Source organism: Lepidochelys kempii, chromosome 1 (genome assembly GCF_965140285.1).
Source record: "Lepidochelys kempii isolate rLepKem1 chromosome 1, rLepKem1.hap1, whole genome shotgun sequence".
NCBI lineage: Eukaryota > Metazoa > Chordata > Testudines > Cheloniidae > Lepidochelys > Lepidochelys kempii.
Window position 1 is genome coordinate 326,894,434 of NC_136380.1, and position 22,193 is coordinate 326,916,626.

Sequence of the window (22,193 nt, forward strand, 5' to 3'; positions counted from 1 at the left end):
TGGTGATTCCCTGCTGCTGCTGAACTATCTTTGCTGATCATGTTTGTTCTTCTTCAAGTAGTGTCCGTATGGGTGCTCCACTGTGCCTGGGATTGGCGACCTTTGGTAGCAGTGCCTGTTGGGCTGCATATGCGCTTCTCACTGTCTCACGCTGTGAGCAGTGTCTATATCAGTGTTTCCCAAATTGTGTTCCGCATGATGTGAACAGGTGTTCCATGAAAGAATCATAATTTTAAAAAAGGGTCTTTAAATTTTTTTTAATTTTAAATTTGGCAAATTTGAAGCGTAGTTTACAACTCTTTTTGAATGACTATAATTTAACATAAAACTCTTTTTCCGGTTATTGATATATCTCGTATTGACTATAATGGCTTAAAGAGAACGCGGCATGCAGGCATGTTGATGTCTACCCCTTTCGGGCACATTTCAGTTAGTGACGTTGTACCCCTTCTGCTCAAGGCTGCGCGAACTGCAGCGGTATGCACACACCATTCTCTTTACGCCATGTTGAATATAACATATTCACTCAACACTTTCAAACTGGTGGGTCTTTACCGTATGTGCGGTAAGCACAACTAAACTAGTTTCACTCAAAACAATATAAATATTTGTAACTAACAAAATTTGACAAAAATCAGTATTTCTAAATGTTGTTACTAAACCTAATCACCATGAATTTGTGGCTAAAAGAAGGAACTTTGAAACGAAAAGCAAGTTCTTCTGGTACTCCAACTGTGGCCGAAATAAATGAGCAAAATATTGTGACACTTCAAAGTGAGGATGAACAATTGCAGTCTTTTGTTGTTGAAAAATCTGAGAGTACTGGTGAGTTATCCAAGGTGAAAGAATTTCCACCAAAGTATATCAAAAACAAGAAGAAGCAGGTGTTAAAAGACCGAAATGAAAGTGTGATGAAAGTTATTTGTCTTTCGGTTTTACGTGTGTTGGAAATAAAGGTGTTCCTGATGCGCAGTGTGTCGTGTACAACAAAATACTAGCAAACAGTTCATTGGCTCCTGCTAAACTTCGTAGGCATTTGGAAACCAAGCATGCTGAATACAAAGACAAAGATATAAGTTTTTTCAAGAGGCAGTGTGACTCACTTGGAAATTGTAAACTTTCGATGATTAAAATTGCTAAAACAGACAACAAAAGTGCAACAGTGGCATCTTATTGAGTAAATTACTGTATAACGCTTGCCTGAGAAGCTCACAGTATTGGAGAAACACTTACCAAGCCTTGTGCGAAAGATATTGTAACGTGCATGTTGAACGAGCAGTCTGGTAAAAAAAAATTGATGCTGTACAGTTGTCAAATAATACTGTTGCATGCCGTATTAAAGATCTTGCTGATGACATAGAAAAAGAGCTAGTTTGTGGACTGAACATTTGCCATGAGTATTCATTGCAGCTAGATGAGTCCACTGATGTTTCAGGACTTGCTGTGCTACTAGTATTTGTCCGATATACATTTAATAATATTATTGAAGAGGACCTGTTCTTATGTGAATCTCTGCAAATCAACATGACTGGAGAAGAAATATTCAACTGCATCAACAATTTTATCAGAAAGCATGAAATTAGTTAGGGAAAATGTATTGATGTATGTACTGACGGTGCTCGGGCAATGATCGGGAAGATGAAGGGAGCTGTAATGTGAATCATAAGTGTGGCACCAGAAAGCATTAAGAACCATTGTTTTCTACACAGACAAGCACTTGCAGTTAAAAAAAATACCAGCATATCTGAAAATTGTGCTCAATGAATCAGTACAAATTATCAATTTTGTCAAATCTCGACCACTTCAATCCAGGTTATTTAAAATTTTGTGCGAGGAAATGGGTAGTCAGCACAAAACACTTCTTTTACATATGGAAGTGAGGTGGCTATCCAGAGGAAAAGTGCTTGTAAGGCTTTTTGAGCTTCGTAGTGAACTACTGGTATTCTTCACTTCAGATAATTCAGGACGAAAATTTAATGACTGTCTGACAAATTCCTTATGGCTAATGAGACTGCATATTTTTGCAAAATTAAATTAAATTAATCTGTCGCTGCAAGGAAAGAATGTGACCATTTTTACTACAATGGATAAAATTTCGTCGTTAAAAAAGAAACTGGAATTCTGGGCATCTTCTGTAGAACAGAATAACTTCAACTGCTTTCCTACACTACATGAATTTCTGACTGAAGTACATTCTACAGTCCATGAAGAAGTTTCCAGCACCATTTTGCAGCACTTACGTGACTTGCAGGCCTCTTTATTAGAATATTTTCCTACAACTACTGATGATAATGCTTGGGTTCGAAATCTGTTTGTAATTACAGCCAAACCAGTCAGCTTTACTGCACATGATTATGAAAGCCTAATTGACTTAATTTCTGATTCTGATTTGAAAGAAAAGTTTAAGGATCTTCCACTGAATAATTTTTGGAGCAGCCTAATAGAAGAGTACCCTAATGTGGCTAAACGTGCAGGTCGAGTGCTCCTTCCTTTTGCCACAACTTATTTGTGTGAGACCAGATTTTCGTATTATACTGCAACAAAAAACAAATATAGGAATAGACTTGATGCTGCGCCTGACATGAGGATTCAACTTTCCAGCATTATTCGTAATAGTAAGCGAATTTGTGATAGAAAAATGCAGAAACACCAATCCCATTAAATCCAAATTTGTATTTCTGTTTATAAAAATAGATCTTCCTAGTAAAAATCTAATTTGTTTGGTGTTTGTGTAGATATAAAAGATATATTTTTTTAAGTAGAACACTGTTTTTAATTTTGACTCTTGCACTTGTTTTTTGTACTACTTTATACGCGCTTTCCAGTTAGAAATTGTTAGTTCAAATAATTTTAAATTTGTATTTTTGCTTTGTTTTATAAAATAAAATATATTTGAGCATAAATAATGCAAATTTATATTTGAAAACAAAACAACTACAAAATAATATTATAAGTGTTCCGTAATAGGCTAAAAAGTGTTCCGCGGCCAAAAAAGTTTGGGAAATGCTGTTCTATATAGTGCTGTGCGCTCCAACCACCCTCAGTCCTTTCTCAGTCTCTTTTGGTCTGGGACGGAATCCTGAGCAGAGCCCGCCATACATCTGTAGCCTTTAGTAATAGTGTTTCTGTTATAATTTTCTAGATGTTAGAAATTTCCTTTATTTTTCTCTCTCTCCTGGAAAAAAAAATATTTTTTTACATTTCTCTTCCCTCCCTGTTATTCTTTACCTGAGCATAGGTTTCCTTTTTTCCTGCACCCTTCCCAATTGGGAAGTCCTCCCTTTCTCGGGGTTATACCCAGATCCCCTGGGTTCAAGAGGTGAGGCCATCATCGTGAGCGATGGGCACTCACAGTGTGTACGCTGTCTCAGTGCGGAGCTCGTCATACAAAAGTGTATCCACTGCCTCAAATGTAAAAAACTGAAGCTAAAACTTTTACTAATGGAGAGCTCTCTGTGACCAGTCTCAGACCCTGGCCCTGATACCTCTCCTATGTGTCAGCCACCATTGGCACAGTCATTGGCCAACCTCATTCGCTATGTACCATCAAGAGAAAAAAGAAAAGGAGTACTTGTGGCACCTTAGAGACTAACCAATTTATTTGAGCATAAGCTGTCGTGAGCTACAGCTCACTTCATCGGATGCATACTGTGGAAACTGCAGAAGACATTATATACACAGAGACTATGAAACAATACCTCCTCCCACCCCACTCTCCTGCTGGTAATAGCTTATCTAAAGTGATCACTCTCCTTACAATGTGTATGATAATCAAGTTGGGCCATTTCCAGCACAAATCCAGGTTTTCTCAATGTCTTCTGCAGTTTCCACAGTATGCATCCGATAAAGTGAGCTGTAGCTCATGAAAGCTTATGCTCAAATAAATTGGTTAGTCTCTAAGGTGCCACAAGTACTCCTTTTCTTTTTGCGAATACAGACTAACACGGCTGTTACTCTGAAACCATCAAGAGAAAATCTGTTCTCTTCAGATTAAAAAAGAAATGTGCCACTAGTTCACCCTTTAAGGAGCCGCCTTAGAGAAAGACTTCCCTTGTGAGGTCAGTAGCCTCAACATTTTCAGGAGTGAAACTTCGTGCCTGTGACCATCCAGGCACTTCCAATACCAGCATTTAGGGAACGTCTAAGGACCCTAAATGGGCAGGACTGCAGGAACAAACACTGCCACTCAGAACTGAGAAGGACAGTGCAAGACTTTTGAAATAGGTACCGACCGTCTCAACTAAAATAACTCTGAGTGCTTCGGCACTGACCAAACCCTTGGTGCTAGCCAAGTCTTTCACACTGAGCAACCCTTCGGCACCAAGCAAGCTCTTGGCACCAATGAAACCTTTGGTACCGCCTATTGGCCGCTTGAGAGACTGCTGAGAAGTCATTCTCAGCACCAGCAATGCCCCCAACCTGTATCAGCCACCAGTGCTGATGATGCTCTTGCCAGTACCACGTGAGTTTCAGTACCCACAAGACTTGATCATCTCTGATGCTCGATGTCCGATGAAGTGAGCTGTAGCTCACAAAAGCTTATGCTCAAATAAATTTGTTAGTCTTTGAGGTGCCGCAAGTACTCCTTTTCTTTTTGTGGATACAGACTAACATGGCTGCGACTCTGAAATCTGATACTCCAGAGTCACCACTTTTCCGTAACAAGCTCCCTGCAGTTCATGCCTCTTCCCCGGAGACACACCGCCATTCCCCTTCATCACTGAGGACCACACCACCCTTCTCTGATGAGGAAGAGGAGGAGGAGGAGTACTCCATTGCACTGTGCACTCCACCCTCCTATCAAGGGCAGCCACACACATCTTCTCATTCTCAATATCCAGATACCAGAAGTTATCCAGGTCTCTGGTACTGACCCCCATGGATGCAACCCCCCATGCCAGTTGCCCCACATTGGCCTTATTGGGACCTAGGGGCTGTGTGCATATAGAGTGCACTTTCCCAAACCATCCGCGGAATAGAAACAGAGACAAATATGCTTTCCATCTTCATCAGTGTCTAGACCGCCTAATGCTGAACCAGAAGCGCTAGAGGAACAGGAGGAAGAAATGGAAGAAGAGATTCTCCCACTTCTCATCTTTCCCTGATGAAGTCATAATGCCACCACCTCCAACATCGGTGGATGATTTTAAACCATTCCAAGAACTGTTCCGCAGGATTGCAGATTCTCTCCAGATCCCTCTGGAGGAAGTCAGAGAGCAACAGCACAAGTGGCTCGATACTTTACAGGCCTTTACATTAGCAAAGATAGCACTCTCAATCAGTGAGGCTTTGTTGGACCCCAACAAGGTGATCTGGTAGACCCCAGAGTCAATACCATCCACCTACAAATGAGCAGAGAAGAAATACTATGTCCTTGGTATGGCTGGGGAATTTCTTTTTTTCCCATCCTACTCTGAATTCCCTGGATTGTTAATGCAATACAAGAGAAGGGGCAAAAACACCACTTTAGGATAGCCCCCTACGACAGGGACTGAAAGAGGCAAGACATCTTTGGTCGTAAAGCATACTCTTCCGCTGCACTCCAGTTCCATATTGCTAAATATGAGGCACTTGTGGCCAAATATAATCACATAAACTATTCCAAATTCCAGGAATTCTGTCAACACCTACCAGATGAGAAGAAGGAACAGTTCCAGGCACTGGTGACGGAAGGACAACTTCTGGCCCATACGGCGCTACAAGCCTCTCTGGACTCTGCAGACACAGCTGCACACTCTCTTGCAATGACAGTGGTGACGAGAAAAGCATCACGGCTTCACCTTTCCAGGTTCCCCAGAGAGGTGCAGACAGCTGTCACAGATCTACCCTTTGAAGGTCTTCCTCCCAACTCACAGATTTTAAATGTGGTGTAGCTGCAATTACTAGAAGAAGGGTGCACAACTAGTTGAAAAACCATATTCCAAGCATAGTTATTGATGGTTTGCGGTCAACTTGGGAGGACATATCTAGGGAGGTCCTGGATCCAGTACCATTCAAATATAATAACTTGGATGATGTAGTGGAGAGTTCACTTATAAAATTGCAAATGACGCCAAGCTGGGAGGACAAGAATAGAATTCAAAATGACCTTGATAAATTGGAGAATTGTCTGAAATCAATTAGATGAAATTCAATAATGACAAGAGCGAAAACTACACATAGGAAGGAAAATCAAATGCACAACTAGAAAATGGAGAATAACTGGCTAGATGGTAGTACTGCAGACTAGTGTCTGTGGGCTTCACAAACTGAATATGAGCCAGCAATGTGACACTGTTGCAAAAGACTGATATGATTCTGGGTTATATTAACAAGAATGTCATACGTAAGACATAGGAGGTAATTGTTCCACTCTACTGTGCACTGGTGAGGCCTCATCTGGAGAATTGTGTCCAGTTTTGAGGACCACACTTTAAGAAAGATGTGGACAAACTGGAGAGAGTCCAGAGTGGAGCAATAAAAATAATAAAAGGTTTAGAAAACTTAATCTGTGATTAAATGTTTTAAAAAATGGTCATGTTTGGTCTTAAGAAAAGAAGTCTGAGAAGGACCCTGATAAGTCTTCAAATATGTTAAGGGCTGTTACAAAGAGGATGGTGATCAGTTGTTCCCCATGCCCATGAGGATAGGACAAGAAGTAATGGACTTAAACTGCAGCAGGGAAGATTTAGGTTAGATATTAGGAAAACTTTCTTTCTATAAGGATAGTTAAGTACTGGAATAGTTACCAAGGGAGGTTGTGGAATCCCTGTCACTGGTGTTTTTTAAGAACAAGTTAGACCAACACCTGTTAGAGATGATCTAAGTATACATAACCCTTCCTCAGTTTGGGTTGATAGACTAGATGATCTTTCAAGGTTACTGCCAGCCCTGCATTTCTATGATGTTATGATTTTCATTCTGTTCATGAGGACTTTTTTTTTAGAGGGACGTTGGGCTCTTTAGCTCAAGTGCAAAAAAGTATTATGGTTGAGCTAAATAAGAAGTTACTTTGAAAATTATCCTTATTTAAATCCCAGATGTCTGTATGGTCTTTGAAGTTCTTGGACATCATCTCTTAAAATGGATAATCAAATCCAACTATCAAGGCCTTCCTATCCGTTGCGTAAAAAGTATAATTCGACAGGTAAGATTTGCTAATGTTTTAATTTTTTTCCACAGTGTTGCTTTACTTTGATGTTCATGTGTTGATATTTCAACTGCAGATCATGCCAGGAAATACACAATAGGTATTAATTGCATAGGTATTCCCACAGGTAGCTGTTGAGAGTATCCTTTCCTATAACATGCATTTGTGCACATTGCTTGCTTTGTGTATGTTGATATTCCATTAGATACTGAGCTCTTTCACAAAACATATGCTTAAATTTTTAAGTCAATCTGTTTCTTACAAATTTAAGAGTATTTGAAAATAAGGAAATCCGTTTTCTTGATTAATAAATGGACCACAATTTCATCTTTCATACTGAGCCACCTTCAGAATATACAACACAAGATCATAATATAAACATAATATTTAAAAAATTAATACCAATTGCATCTCTGCCTGAAAACCAGATCCTCAGGAGATATACATTAAAAAACCGAGGATAGGATTTTCAGAAGTATCCAAATGATTTAGGAACACACATCTAAAGATGATTAGGTACTTTTGAAATTTCCACTTTTAGAGTTCTCTCTCATATGTACATTCCTACATTGCACCATACAAACCAAATTGCTGGGGAGATGAACTTACAGAAATAAAGTGCCAGAGAGGGAAAAGATCAGACATAGTATCTTACTGTTAGGGCCCTACCAAATTTATGATTCATTTTGGTAAATTTCATGGTCATAGGATTTAAAAAATAATAAATTTCATGGTTTCAGCTATTTAAATCTGAAATTTCATGGTGGTGTAATTGTAGGGGTCCTGACGCAAAAAGGAGTTGTGGGTGGTCACAAGATTGTTGTAGGGGGAGTTGTGGTACTGCTCCCCTTACTTCAGAGCTGGACAGCTGGAGATCAGTGGCTCCTGGCCGGGATCCCAGCTCTGAAGGCAGAGCTGCTGCCAACAGCAGCACAGAAGTAAGGATGCCACCCTTACTTCTGCCCTGCTGCTGCTTGCAGAGCTGGGCCCTCAGTCAGCAGCCACCACTCTCCAGCCGCCCAGCTCTGAAGGCAGCAGAGCAGAAAAGGATGGCATGGCATGGTATGGTATTGCCACCCTTACTTCTGCACTGCTGCTGGCAGGGTGCTGCCTTCAGATCTGGGTGCCTGGCCAACAGCTGCCGCTCTCCAGCCGCCCAGCTCTGAAGGCAGCGTAGAAGTAAGGGTGGCAATACTGCAACCCCCTAAAACAACCTTGCGACCCCCCTGTAACTCCCTTTTGGGACAGGACCCTCAATTCAAGAAATGCTGGTCTCCCCCCTGAAATCTTTATAGTATAGGGTAAAAGTACATAAAAGACTAGATTTCACGGTCTGTGGTGCGTTTTCTATGGCCGTGATGAAGTGAGTTTTAGTCCACGAAAGCTTATGCCCAAATAAATTCATTAGTCTCTAAGGTGCCACAAGGACTCCTTGTTGTTTTTACAGACAGCAAAGTAGCTCCTTATCTGAGCTCTACCATGTCAGATGCCTCTGTATCCCATTGCAGTGTTGCAGTGCTTTAGGTAGCCTTTAAAGAATGTCCTTGCCTTCCAGTCATGGGTGATTGTTTATTTCAAACTAGTGGTTCATGACTCTCTGTGTTCAGGAGCATGAGCCAGGCTCCTGCCTCTGGACTCACAAGTTCTGCTCTTCAGCTTCATCTTTTAGCTTTGGAACTTTGGCTTGTGAGACCTTGATTTCTTCACAGTGCTTTGTGTCCTTTAAGCCTCAAAATGTTTCAACTCTTTTTAGCTTCAGGAGGTCTCAGCAGATTTTCACTGTAAGGCTTGAAGGCTGTGTTCATGTGTTGATGACTGCTACTTAATTACAGAGCAGCCATCAGATTTCTTTGACACTACATGTGCCCACTAACAGGGACGGCAAGTTATATGGGCTCATGGTGCCTGGGCTCAGAGGTGAAAGTAAGCCGGAGCGCCGTACCGGGGTGGATTGGCTTCCCCAGGCGCAATTTAAAGGTCCTGCGGCTCCCAGCAGTGGTGGGAGCCCCCGGCCCTTTAAATTGCTGCCAGAGCCCTGGGGTAGCGGCAGCGGGGCTGGGATGGCTATTTAAAGGGCCCGGGGCGGTAGTGGCGGCTGGAGCCCTGTCCCTGGAGCCCTGCTACCGGAGCCCTGGGGAAGCAATGGCGGGGCTCCGGGGACGATTTAAAGGGCCCAGGGTTCTGGCCGCCACTACCACCCAGGGCCCTTTAAATCGCTGCCAGAGCCCCTGGCTGCCACTGTTACCCCGGGGAGGGGAAGGAGGTACTTGCCGGTAAAGGGTGGGCCGGGGCTGGCTCTGACCTCCCCCAACCCCTCCCCTTCTGCCTGAGGCCCCGCTCCTTCCGGGAGCCAGAGCTCGCCGCAGCCTAGCCCCTTACTGGTAAGTCCCTAGACTTACTTTCACCCCTGCCTGGGCTCCACCAATAGTCAGGGCCCAGGGGCCCAGCTCCACCAATGTTTGGGGCCGGGTCTCTCCCCCGGCCCCACCGGCCACCCCCATGCACCTCCCCCAAGTGTCCCCCGGCCCCCACTTGCTGCCCCCGCTCACTGCCTGGAACCTGCAGCTCACGCTAACTCTGCTCTGCCGGCTTCTGGCATCAACTGCTGCCTCAGGGTCCTAGTGCCCCCCTGCACTAGGGCCAAGGCAGGCTGCCCTTCCACCCCAGCCCTGAACCCCTGCTACACCCCAAACCCCTCATCCCCAGCCCTAGACAGAACCCTCACATCCCCCGCACCCTAACCCTCTGCCCTCCACACCCCTCATCCTCACACAAAGCCCTCATCCCCCACACCCCACACCCCACTCCTCTGCCCTAGCCCTGAGCCCCCTCACACACCCCAAACCCCTCATCCTCACCCCTGCACCCCCTCCTATCCTATCCATCCTAGAGCCTGCACCCCTCACCGCCTCCTGCACACCCACCCCCTGCCCCATCCCGGAGCCTGTCCCCAAACTCCCTCCCAGAACCTGCACCCCAACCCTCTGCACTCCCTCCCAGAGCCTGCACCCAAACTCCCTCCCAGAGCCTGCACCCCTCACCCCTTCCTGCACCCCCACCCACTGCCCCAGCCCAGAGCCTGCACCCAGCACCCAAGCCCCAGTCCAGGTCCTGCACCCCAGACCGCCTCCCCCACCCACATTCCCCCCAGACCTCCTCCCCCAACCCAAACTCCCTCCCAGAGCCTTAGGCAGGTGGGGGGCGGAGTTTAGGTGGGGGCGGGTTCTGGGCACCACCAAAATTTCTACAAACCTGCCACCCCTGCTCACTAGTTATTCACTCTAGAGACCTGAGTTTGACACTTATGGTATGTCTACACTACAAATTTAGGTTGATTTTATGTATGTTGACATTGAGCAATTTAAGCAAGTCGATCTTGAATGTCCCCAGTATGCTCTTTGTGTCAGTGGAGTGCATCCTCACTAGCAGGGCTTGAATCGGCCGATGGAGTGTTGCACTGTAGGTAGCTATTCCACAGCGCATGGAGCTGAGCGGAATGTTGGGTTGGGCTTGCAATGCCTCATAGGACCAAAACAGTTGCGTGGGTGGTTATGGGAACATGGCATTAGCATCCTATGATGCACTTACCTCACTTCCTCCGTCCCTCCCTGAAATCAATGGCAAAGAAACCAAGCCTTTTTTCCTAAGCCTGGGTTACCCGCGCAGACGCCACAGCACGGCAAGCATGGACCCCGCTCAGCTGTACACTGTTGTTGTGAGCATTACAAACACCTCACACCTTATCCTGCAGTATTTATTCAGCCGAAGCAGGAGACAACGTGTGGAACAATGTGATGCCATGCAAGCAGCACTGCTGGAAGCCTTGGAGTGGAGCAATTTGCAGATGCTGGCGACAGTCGCGCATGACCTTGACATGGTGGGGCGCTGCTTCTGGGCCCGGGAAGCAAGCACTGACGGGTGGGACCACATAATTATGTGGCTAAGGGATGACAAGCAGTGGCTGCAGAACTTTCGAATGCATAAGGCCACTTTCATGGAACTGTGTGAAGAACTTTCCCCAGCCCTGAAGCACAGCAATACTAAAATGAGAGCTGCTCTGACAGTTGAGAAATGGGTGGTGATAGCTCTGTGGAAGCTTGCAACGCCAGACTGCTACCAGTCAGTGGGGAATCAATTTGGAGTGGGTAAATCTACCGTGGGGTCTGTTGTGATCCAAGTTGCCAGGGCAATAAATAGACTTCTGCTAAGAAGGGTAGTGACTTTGGGAAACGTGCAGGACATAGTGGATTGTTTTGCCGTGATGGGTTTTCCTAACTGTGGTGGGGTGATAAAACAGAATGCATAGCCCTATCTTGGTACCAGACCACCTTGCCAAAGAGTACATAAACTGAAAGGGGTACTTCTCAATGGTGTTGCAAGTGCTGCTGAATCACAGGGGCCATTTCACCAACATCAACATGGGGTGGTTGGGAAAGGTGCATGATGCGTGCATCTTTAGGAACTCTGGTCTATTCAGAAAGCTGCAAGCAGGAACTTTCCTTCCAGACTGCAGAATAACCGTTGGTGATGTTGAAATGCCAATTGTGATCCTGGGAGACCCAGCCTACCCCTTTCTCATGAAGCCGTACACTGGCAGCTTGGATAGCAGTAAGGACCGGTTCAACCATAGGCTGAGCAAGTACAGAATGGTTGATGGAATGTGCCTTTAGATGTTTAAAAGCCCGCTGGCATTGTTTGGTTACTAGGTTAAACCTCAGTGAAAGCAATATCCCCATTGTTGTTGCTGCCTGCTGTGTACTCCATAATATCTGTGAAACAAAAGGAGAAAAGTTTCTGGTGGGGTGTGGGGTTGAGGGAGATCACCTGGCAGCCAATTTTGAGCAGCCAGACACCAGGACAATCAGAAGAGCACATCAACAGGCATTGCAAATTCGTGAGGCTTTGAAAACTCATTTCAGCAATGACCCACAGTAAAATGACACTTGTGTGTTGTTCCTTACCAAGCTGTCCCCTTCATTGCATGTACTCCCCTGTAAACTCCACCCCCACTAACCACTGTGCGATGAATGAATAAAGAGCCTTTTCTCCTCAATCCATTAAGTTTTATTATGCTCACAAACACTGAGAGACAGCAAAGAATAGTAAGATAACCTGGGGCAAAAGGGCTGATAGCACTGGTGGTGAGTGGACAGTTGGGGCGGGGAGAAACAAGGACAGCTTTCCTAAAATTGCACTGTAATAACAATCAAATGTGGGGAATGAGCGCCTTCTGGTCCTTGTACCCTCCCCTGGAGTTGAGTGCAAAGGATACCAGACTGCCCCCTCCCCCACTGCTGCATCCTAGGACTTCTGGGAGAGGAGGATGTGGAACTTGTGACGATGGCAGCAGGTTCAGCATAGGCTGCAGAGGGACTTTAGTGTCCAGCTGCTTTGCTTGAACCTCAGCCAGACGCCTCAACATGTCTGTTTGCTCCCTCATAATGCACACCATCTCTTCCTGCATCTCACGCTCGTGTTCCCTGCATGTTCTGCTGTCTTCGTGCAGGCTGTCAGACAGTGCAATCCTCCGCGCGCTGAGTTCCGTCTTGTCAGTCTCGGAGACGCACATTAACTCATTGAACATGTCCCCCCGAGTCGTCTTTTTCCGCCTTCTAATCTGGGAAAGTCTCTGTCCCGGTGTGGAGAAGGCACCCATGGGTGTCGACTCCATGGGTGCTGTGGGGCTGGAGCACCCACAGGGAAAAATTAGCGGATGCTCCGCCCCCACCGGCAGCCAAGCTCCCCCCACCCCCTCCTCGCCTCCTCTTCCCCCAAGCATGCCATGTCTCCATTCCTCCCCCTCCCAGCGCTTCCCTCCTGCTGCTTAACAGCTGTTTGGCTGTGCTTAGGACTTTCCGGGAGGGAAGGGGAGGAGGCGGTAAAGAGGCGGGACAGTGGCGGGGACTTGGGGGAAGGGGGTGGAATTGAGGTGGGGCAGGGGTGGGGCGGGGGGGTCGAGCACCCACGGGGCAGTGGGGAAGTTGGTGCCTATGGATGCACCGACAGACAAATTTTCGACTGCAAATAATCCAAAGCACAAGGGTAGCATTGACAGTGCATACATTGTTTCTGGTGCAAGATTAATTTTTTTTATAAAAGGAACACCTCTCAATTCACTCCCCTGCAAGTCACAAAGTAATTACAAATGCGGCTACTGCAAGAGTCAGTTTGCTGCTCCAGCCATGGTGAGTAAGGCCACGAAGCATGGGCGAGAGGTCTTGTGCTGCGGCTTTTGTGAAGACATCCTTGGGATCAATGTTTCCAACCTCAGAAAAGCCCTCTTCCCCCTCATTTAAATGCTGGTTGAAATACGTGGTGATCCCTTCCAACCACTACCAGGGCACGCTCAGGAAAGCATGGTTGTGTGAGCCAGAATTCACTAAACGGGCAGATTACTTGTCAAATTGCTTGCGGTTTAAGGGCTAGCATTTAAAACTTCCCCCATTTCCCCTAGGTGACCATATGCGATAACCCTCTCCTGAGGGTAACAGAGGCGGAAAGGGAGCACATCCTGCAAGCGTCTGGGTACGCTCCTGGTCCTTATTCTGCAATGCTGTGTACCACAATGATGCCAGAAGAGTTAATACTGGAGTGGTGCAGGAAAGTGTCCTACCATGGTGGACAAAATGAGGCAGCTCTTCCCAGAAACTTTCTGGAAAGGGTTGCAGAGTGCCTCCATGAAAGGTTCTTAGAGATCTCCATGGAGGATTCCAGGGCCAACCCTGTGCACATAAACAGTCTTTTTCGGAAAGCACCCTCTGCATAGCTGGAGTGGCCACTGATAACCACTGTACCTATTTTTTTCTTCAGATTCAACATTAAAAATAATAGCATGTAACCCCTACAGTTTAATTGGAAATGTATACTCACCAGAGGTGCCTTCCACAATATCATGCTCCGCTGACAATTGGTCCTGTGAGTGGATAGGCTCCAGAGTTAAAAAATAGTTCTTGGCTGTCGGGGAGGATGGATCCTCCGCTTGCTTGCCTCGCATTCTCCTCCTCTTCCTCATCAGCAACGTCCTCCTCATTGTTGCTCGAGGTCATCCGGGCTCCTGGGAGGTATCCAAGGAGTGTTTTGGGGTAGTGGTGGGGTCGTCACCAAGAATTGCATGCAGCTCCTCATAGAAGCAGCATGTCTGTGGCTCAGAACCAGAGCATCTGTTCACTTCCCTTGTCTTCTGGTACGTTTGCAGAAACTTCTTTATTTTCATGCGGCACTGCTGCATGTTCCTGGTGTAGCCTTTCTCTCCCAGGCCCTGCACGATTTTGGCGTAGATGTTAGCGTTTCTTCTGCTGGATTGGAGCTCTGCCTGCACAGACTCTTCTCCCCACACAGTAATAAGATCCATCACCTCCTGTGTACTCCATGCTGGAGCACGTTTGCGGCCTTGGGTATCATGACCAGCTGTGTTGACGAGCTCTCCACGCTGATCAAACAGGAAATGAAAATTCAAAAGGTCCTGGGGCTTTAACAGACGGGCAGTTGTTTCCTGTGTACCTGGCTGAAGTGCAGTGGGGTTGAAAGTGCTCTCTAGAGTGGTCACAGCAGAGCACTGTGGGATACCTCCTGGAGGCCAATTCATTCGAATTACACAACGCAGTGTCTACACTATCCACATGTCAATGCGTGGATGTCGACTCAAGCGCTATGGCTCTCTTGGAGGTAGTGTACAAAAGTCAACTTTACAAGCCCTTTAGGTCGGCGGAAGGGACTTGGATGCGTAGACACATACTTTATTAACTTGACCTAACGCAGCTTATGTCGACCTAACTTTGTAATGTAGACCAGGTCTGACTCTCATTCTGAAGATGGAGTTACCAACCCATAGCTGTCATTTTCTACATAGAGAAAATCTTCCTGGAGTAGAATAGGTTTTGGAGTTTTATGGATGGAGTAGAGGAATTTGGAGACATAACCATAGGCCCGTGAAAGAGATGCAGGCAAAACAGAGGTATTTTTGACAGATCATTTAGCCCCTGTTGCCTTTAAGGCCAATTAGTCTGCAACAGCGATAGCATCCTTGGGGTAACTGTCTTTGGAATGAGAGCTAACATCAGAACTCAATGATCAGCTGAGACTTGATGCTTACCAAAATCCGCACCGAAGCCCCTGAGTTGTGGGGTCTTAGTGGAGTCCTTCACAAACTAATAAAGGCTATTTTTCTTACATGGTAAGTCACTTCTCAATAGTGGTGTAGGTTCAAATGGAGTAGGATCATTCAATGAGTGTGTTTTATACAGCTGTAGCCTCCAAATTTTCGAGACTACAGTGGTGTTAAGGAAAACTTCTAAAATCCCTTTCCAAGGTCATGATAAGTACTTAGCTTAGTGGACATATTGTCATGCCAGCTCTCTTCCCATGTCTTACCCCATGAGCCTTCTCTTAACAAAGTCAGTGTGAAAAAGTTTGGAAGTGTTACTAGAGGCAGAGGCGGCATGTTTGTATAATTTTTGGTGATGCTCAGAACAGGTCCAAGCACCCCATCCACACGCACACCTGCCTAAGGCTCTGGGAGGGAGTTTGGGTGCAGGCTCTGGGCTGGGGCAGGGGGTTGGGGTGCAAGGGGGGGGCGGGCTCTGGGTGGAAGTTTGGGTGCAGCCCTGCAGGGTCTGGGCTGGGGCAGGGGGTTGGGGTGCCCAGAACGGGTCCAAGTCTGCCCCCCCTCACCTGCCTAATGCTCTGGGAGGGAGTTTGGGTGCGAGAGGGGCGGGAGAGGGCTCTGGGAGGAAGTTTGGGTGTGGGAGCGGGAGAGAGAGGGCTCTGGGAGGGAGTTTGGGTGCGGGCTCTGGGCTGGGGTAGGGGGCTCTTATATTGGTGGAGCATAGGCACCACATGCCCACACAACTTGCCACCCCTGACTAGAAGTGGCTTAAGTCCCTTCCTCAGCCCGCCCAGCTTTCGCATTTCATTTGGTATCCGTGCACTCGGCAGGTGGCTCTGTTGTTGCTAGGGGATCATGACCAGTTTTCAAAGCTAGGTGTCTAACATTTGATTTAAAAGCTGCAGGTGCTCAGGACTTCTAAAATTAAGGCACTTTTATTTGGAAGCCTAAATAGGGATTTAGGAGACTGATTCTGTAGGGGCTATTTATGACTGTTACATAAAGTCTTACTTTTTTTAAAAGTCTGACTTTTTCCTACTGAAAAGCCTAAATTAATTAATTAGCAGTTGATATAGCCCTTGACTGAGGACTCAGAACTCCACTCATGAAGCAAACTAAATTCTACTTAATTATTATGTATTAAGAGCAAGAATAAAATAAAATAGACAGGTCATATAACAGCACAATGCAATTCTGTAGTTCTACATTGTTCTGCAAAACCAACCAAGATGCATATTAATATTATTTCAAATTTCACTCACTTAGCAGCATTCATTGTCAGTTACAGAAACAAAGGCTCCAGTTATGAAAAAATTTATTGTATTATTCAAGTGAGGCATTTAAACTTGTAGGTTACTTGTCTTTTCTCATGCATGCTGCAGGGGCTTTAAGATAAACAAATTGGTATCTGAAGGATTTTTATCTGGATATTTAAGTGGAAGGTCTTTAGACGTTGTTTCAGCTAGGCTATTAATACTTAAGAGTGTGGGAGTAATTCTTAAGCTCTGTCCAGGTGTAGTCCCAGGTACAAAGTGAAGTAGCTGTGGAATTGCATTATGTTGTGTTGTGACTTACCTGTGTTTTTGATTTCTTGCTTTTAATAATAAAATTAAAATTTGGTTTACTTGGTGGGTTGAGTCCCAAGTAATTTATCTTCAGCTATACAAAATGCAATTACTTGGGTCTTCTTCTGTTGGAAGTCAGCCTCTGATAAAACTTTTTAAGAGTTAAAGACTTTGTTTAACATGAATTCCAAGTGATGAATATTCCCTACATACAGCTTAGGCACACAACTTTATAAATGTTGGCCCACACCTATATGGCTGTCTGCATTTTTTTATTTGTATGATCAGACAACCCTGAACCATGCCAGGCTTCTATAGCCCATGGTGAGTCAGCCACTAGAGGCTGACAAAGAATTATTCAATTATAGATACATATGTATATGTCTACATAGGCTGTAGGTGGTATGTTCACTGAATACTGATGTTTGTATTCAGTTTTTCAGGAGTGTTTTTGCTTCAGTATCACAGTTCTGTGGTTCTGCTCCATGGCTGGGGAGCCCAGACTCTTCTGTCTTCTACAGTTTTGTTTTCTCTGGATGTCTCTCCTTGGAATTGGTTGAATTTTGTTCTTTTGTTTGATGGAACACACCCTACCAGTCCTTGAGTAGTAGGCCTGATGTGGTAATTACCAGGGAGGTAATCTTTTTCTCCTTTTTTGTTGTTTGTTTAAAACAAAAACAGAAAAAAAACCTGTTCCTTGCTCTATGTTGCCTTTGTTCTGTCTGCTCTTGTTAGTTAAAATTGTCTTTTCCATTGGGATATCTTCCTCCAGCTGCTTCTGCTGCTTTTTTTTCTGATTGGTATTACAGTAGAGTTTAGGAGGCCCAATCACTGTTCAGGGCCCCATTGTAATACCAAATAACATGAAAACAATCCCTGTTCCTGAGAGCTCGGAATCTAGGTTTGTAACAAGATGTGACAAGCTTCTGATTACCCAGATTCCTTCAAAGATGGTATTTTTAGAGAAGTGAAAATTACTTGTGTGTAATTCTTCTTCTCTGAAGATATCATCTTGCAGGATTCTTACACACACACCCCTCTGCCCTGGGAGTTCAGAGGAGTTTTCTTTAACCAGTGGTGAAGTATTTACATCTAAGTGCCTTCGAAGAAAGATTTTTTTTTTTCAATCGTTCTTTTTGGTGATCAGCTTGGCTTTATGGGGAGCCTTAATTTCCTGCCGAATTAGTATCGGACTGAAATGTTAAAGTGAAATTGGTCGTAGTTGGTGGTTCAGGGAAGTGCGGGACCACCAAGATGGCAGGCAGTTGTCAGATGCACTTCACCACAACTACTGTTCTTTGGGGCCAAAAACTTCCAGAGTTTGTGGTTTTCCACCTATGTCTCACTAAGAAGCTGAGATCCAGGAGTGAAAAAATTTTAAGATTCAGAGAAACAGAATGAAGACAAGTATCCTTCCCTTATTAACATTATAGGATTAATCTCCATAGGGAATTAAATATTTCTTCTTTACCATGTAAACTTTATTTTGTACTCTCATACAAAGTTGTTTCAGATAGTGATGTGATCTATCCTTTACATCTAGGTTTTGAGTCAGATTTGTACAGATGTGAATTACTTACTTTGATCCATTTTACACATTCTTTTGTTGAGTTTTTCTTTTTATCCCTATTATGTAATGGACATAATTCAGGAATAACTGACAGTGTATGACTAGTATTATGGTCCATTTTCTCTAGCATATATTCCCAATGTCTTTTTCAGAATAAGGCATTCCCAAAACAGCTGGCTTGCACGGAACATACTGGATTCAGCTAATTGTATTGTATCCATTTCAGTTAATTGACATGTTCTTGTTTTAGGATGTCCATCTATAATCTCAACCAGATGAGATCAATGTGTATTTTTTCCTGGGATAATTTCCCATTGGCCTTGTAAGGTTGTTGTTTGCATAAATTAATGAATCAGCACACATTTTTGTGCATGATTGTTGTTAATCTTGATTTCTTTAATAGGTTATCTAGGGATGATTGAACTGGTTCTGGTAATACAGATTCAAGTAACTTTTGAGAAAGTTCTTTGAATAATATATAGGTCTAAAGCTAGTTTAATCCAGATTTTGTCAGGAAAGAAGGCAAATCCCTAGACATTGAAAATATGACTAAGTATGAGCAAAAAAGTCAAAAGCCAAAATACTTTCAAAATTAAGTTACTAAAAATTAATTCAGAAATAATACAAATAAATTAAATGAACCCCTACTAAAAATATATAGTTTAAACCTATGCTCCGACAAAGAAGCTGAAACAATCCACATACACTTCATTAAAAAAAAAAATAAGGGTAGGTGAACAATCAGTTATGGAAGGCGGGGGAGAGTTACATATAGTGGAGATGGGATGAATGGAGTACGTGGAATTGTATGGATGGTACAACTAGTGAACCACAGTGTTGCCAGATGGTTTATCTCTTAAGGTATGCAGCTTTTCATCCTCTCTTCTGTGGTTTGGCATAGATAAATAAAATTTGTTCAGTAGATATACTGAAAGTTAAATTTTGTTGTGAAACAATCTAGCTGTTGCATTGTTTGCTGGACAGTAAACATTTTTATTTAAAACAGATTATTTGATATAATACAGACATCTTGGGGGACAGTCTAAAAAAACCATGTAAATCTGTACTTTACAAAATGCTTTGTCAGATTTAGAACACTGGTTGAAAATTTGGTTATAATCTTACTCAGATGCATAATTCAGGCCTAGTTTTAATCAGTAATTGCTTTTTTAGTTGTTTAATAGGAAACTTAATTTCAGTGTTGAGCAGCGTTTGATCTGTTTTCTTCCCCCAGATCAGAACTGTATGAAATGTTATACAAGAGCCGATTCTGTGGAGCTGCAAAATGATCTGTTGTCAGAGGGAAAGTCCTGTTGTTCCAGTGGGAATGCTTGAAAGTGCAGATTTACTAATGTTGAAGGAGTATTCCTTTGGGCAGTAAAACTTAAAGCACTAGCTTATCTGACAAGGGACATGCTCTGAAATTGAAAAGATCCAAAATTAGCATCTTGTATTCCATCTGTGAACATTCTTGATTTTTGTGTAAATGAACCATGTGTAGTAAGTAATAGACTCTCAGAGGCATAATGGTCTGCAATCCCGGTTAACTATCAATGAGAGAGAATCTGATAAGTGGTGGCAAAGTATCTCTTGATGTGGAGCAGTCAAATTCTTATATATACGACCTTTCCAAGTGAGAAACTATACCACAGTTTGGATCCCCCTAAACTATATCTATAGGGATATTAACGGAATATTTCCTGTCTGCATTTTTTGACACCCAGGAAAATGTAGCTTTTCTTATCCATTTCAATCTTCCCCTTGCCAGATGATGTAAATAAAAACTAGGGATTATGCCCAGTCTTGGTCTCAGTCCCTGTATAGAATTTGATATTTTTCTCACACAGGTTTAGTGCATCATCATACCTTCTATTTTTAGTTTAAGCTTTCTGACTAAAGTTCAGGCTAAGAACATTCTTATCTATAAATCCTAACATTAGTATAATTCTTTGTCACAGATCATGAAACTCAGTGTTATTTATATCATAAATAATAATTTGAAATTACATCACCATAATAGAAAGGATCACTGTGCCAGCAAGCCTCTTAAATACATTTGGTTTAATTAAAGCTTTTAGTACTCTTTGCTGGTGTGTAAGAACTATTTTCTGTGTAATGTATGTACCCTGCTAATGCAACAAAATAAAATGTTTGTGGTGTTCATTTTTTTTACCGACCAATAATCTATAATAATTTTCTATCACTTGAAACTTTCAAATTCGTCACCAAAAATGTTTCTCAGCTGGATTAGTGGAGAATAGGAACCAAATAAATAAAATAATAATAATAGTTTAATTATTATCAAAAGATGCGATTCAAGAGATGTATTTCTTTTAAAAGAAACCCCAACCAAAATTAAATCTTAACAATACAAAGGTCCAATAAAAATTTGAGCTTTTTGGTTTTATCCTCTAATTCCAAAACTGGGCAAAAATTTTTAACTTTATCTAGTGTGCAATTGCAAATTTTAGTCCTATGTCTGAGAATCAGTTACTTAAGCTTCACTGAATTCCTTGTCTTTCTACCATTAAAACAGAGAGTTTTTTTTGGGGAAAAAACTTAGGGCCTTTAATGTACTCTGAGAATCTTTGTCTTGGTCTCTGTGTTATATAGACATTGTTAAAATGAGGAGATATTGTAGTAGATGGAGTAGAGGAATCGTGAGTAAAGCTGCTCAGGAATTTTTCATTTAAATGTTTTTAACTGGAAAATGCTGATTGGTCAAAACCAAAACTTTTCATTGGGAAAGGGCTTGGCTGCACTTGCGAGTTACAGCTCAGTAAAGGAGCCCTGGACGCACTAGCTCACTACCTGTCCACACTGGCAAGACACGTAGAACGCTCTGACTCCGCGGCTACAGTGCTGCTGGTACTACACCTCAGTGAGTGGAATAATGTTTACTGTGCCCTTGCTGGGGTGCCGCAGCGCCAGGGTGAATGAGGTGTTGCTTTACTGCGCTCTGATCAGCTTCCGGAAACGTCCCATAATCCCCTTAAGTTAGGTGGCCACTCTTGTCATTGTTTGGAATCGGCTGTAGGAATGCGGAAATGCCCTTTGAAAGCTCCGTTTCTGACAGCCTGCTGCTTATCTGCTCTGAGACAAAGCAAGTCATTCATGTGGAATGCTGTGTGTGAGAGAGAGTGGCGGGGCGGCGACGGGGGTCTGTTGCTGTCTGAACTTACAAGACAGCATGCTGACATGCTCTCAGCCCCCCAAAAACCCACTCTCTCTCCCCCACATACACACAACACACTCCCTGTCACACTCCACCCCACCCCACCCATTTGAAAAGCACGTTGCGGCCTCTTGCATGCTGGGATAGCTGCCCATAATGCACCGTTCCCAATGCCGCTGCAAGTGCCACAAATGTGGCCACGCCAATGCGCTTGAAGCTATCAGTGTGGACAGACTGCAGCACTTTCCCTACTGCACCCTACAAAGGCTGGTTTAACTCAAAGCACTCTACATCTGTAAGTGTAGCCATGCCCAAAGTATGTCAGGTCAAGGATAGAATTTCTGGTGAAAACTAGAATGGTGGGGGAGAGAGAGAGAGAGAGAGAGGATTGATTCTCTAGCCAAGTGGTTAGGGCATACCTAGGGTATGGGATAGAGAGGTTCAAGTCCCTGCTCTGCTTGGTGTGGAGCAGAGAGTCAAATCTGGGTCTCTCACATCCTCGGTGAGTGCCTGAACGACAAGGCTATTGACAGTTCTGGAGTGGAGAATCTCTCTCCTGTTTTTTGTGAACATTTTTTGAAAGTTCTCAGTTTCGTTCCAGTGCAGAGCAGGAGAGTTTTTTAAATCTCAAAAAATTTTGCAAAATGGGA

The 22,193-nt window shown here is 43.8% G+C and overlaps 1 protein-coding gene across 15 annotated transcripts in view; it reads left to right on the forward strand.

The window, feature by feature from the left end:
* Window positions 1-22,193, forward strand: part of SRPK2 (SRSF protein kinase 2) — a 310,148-nt gene that overhangs the window by 203,097 nt on the left and 84,858 nt on the right. For all 15 annotated transcript variants that reach the window (XM_073328503.2, XM_078851153.1, XM_078851154.1 and 12 more), the window contains one exon: window positions 7,020-7,126. In XM_073328503.2, coding sequence (XP_073184604.1) covers window positions 7,020-7,126 — 107 coding nt within the window. The remainder of the gene's footprint in view (window positions 1-7,019; window positions 7,127-22,193) is intronic.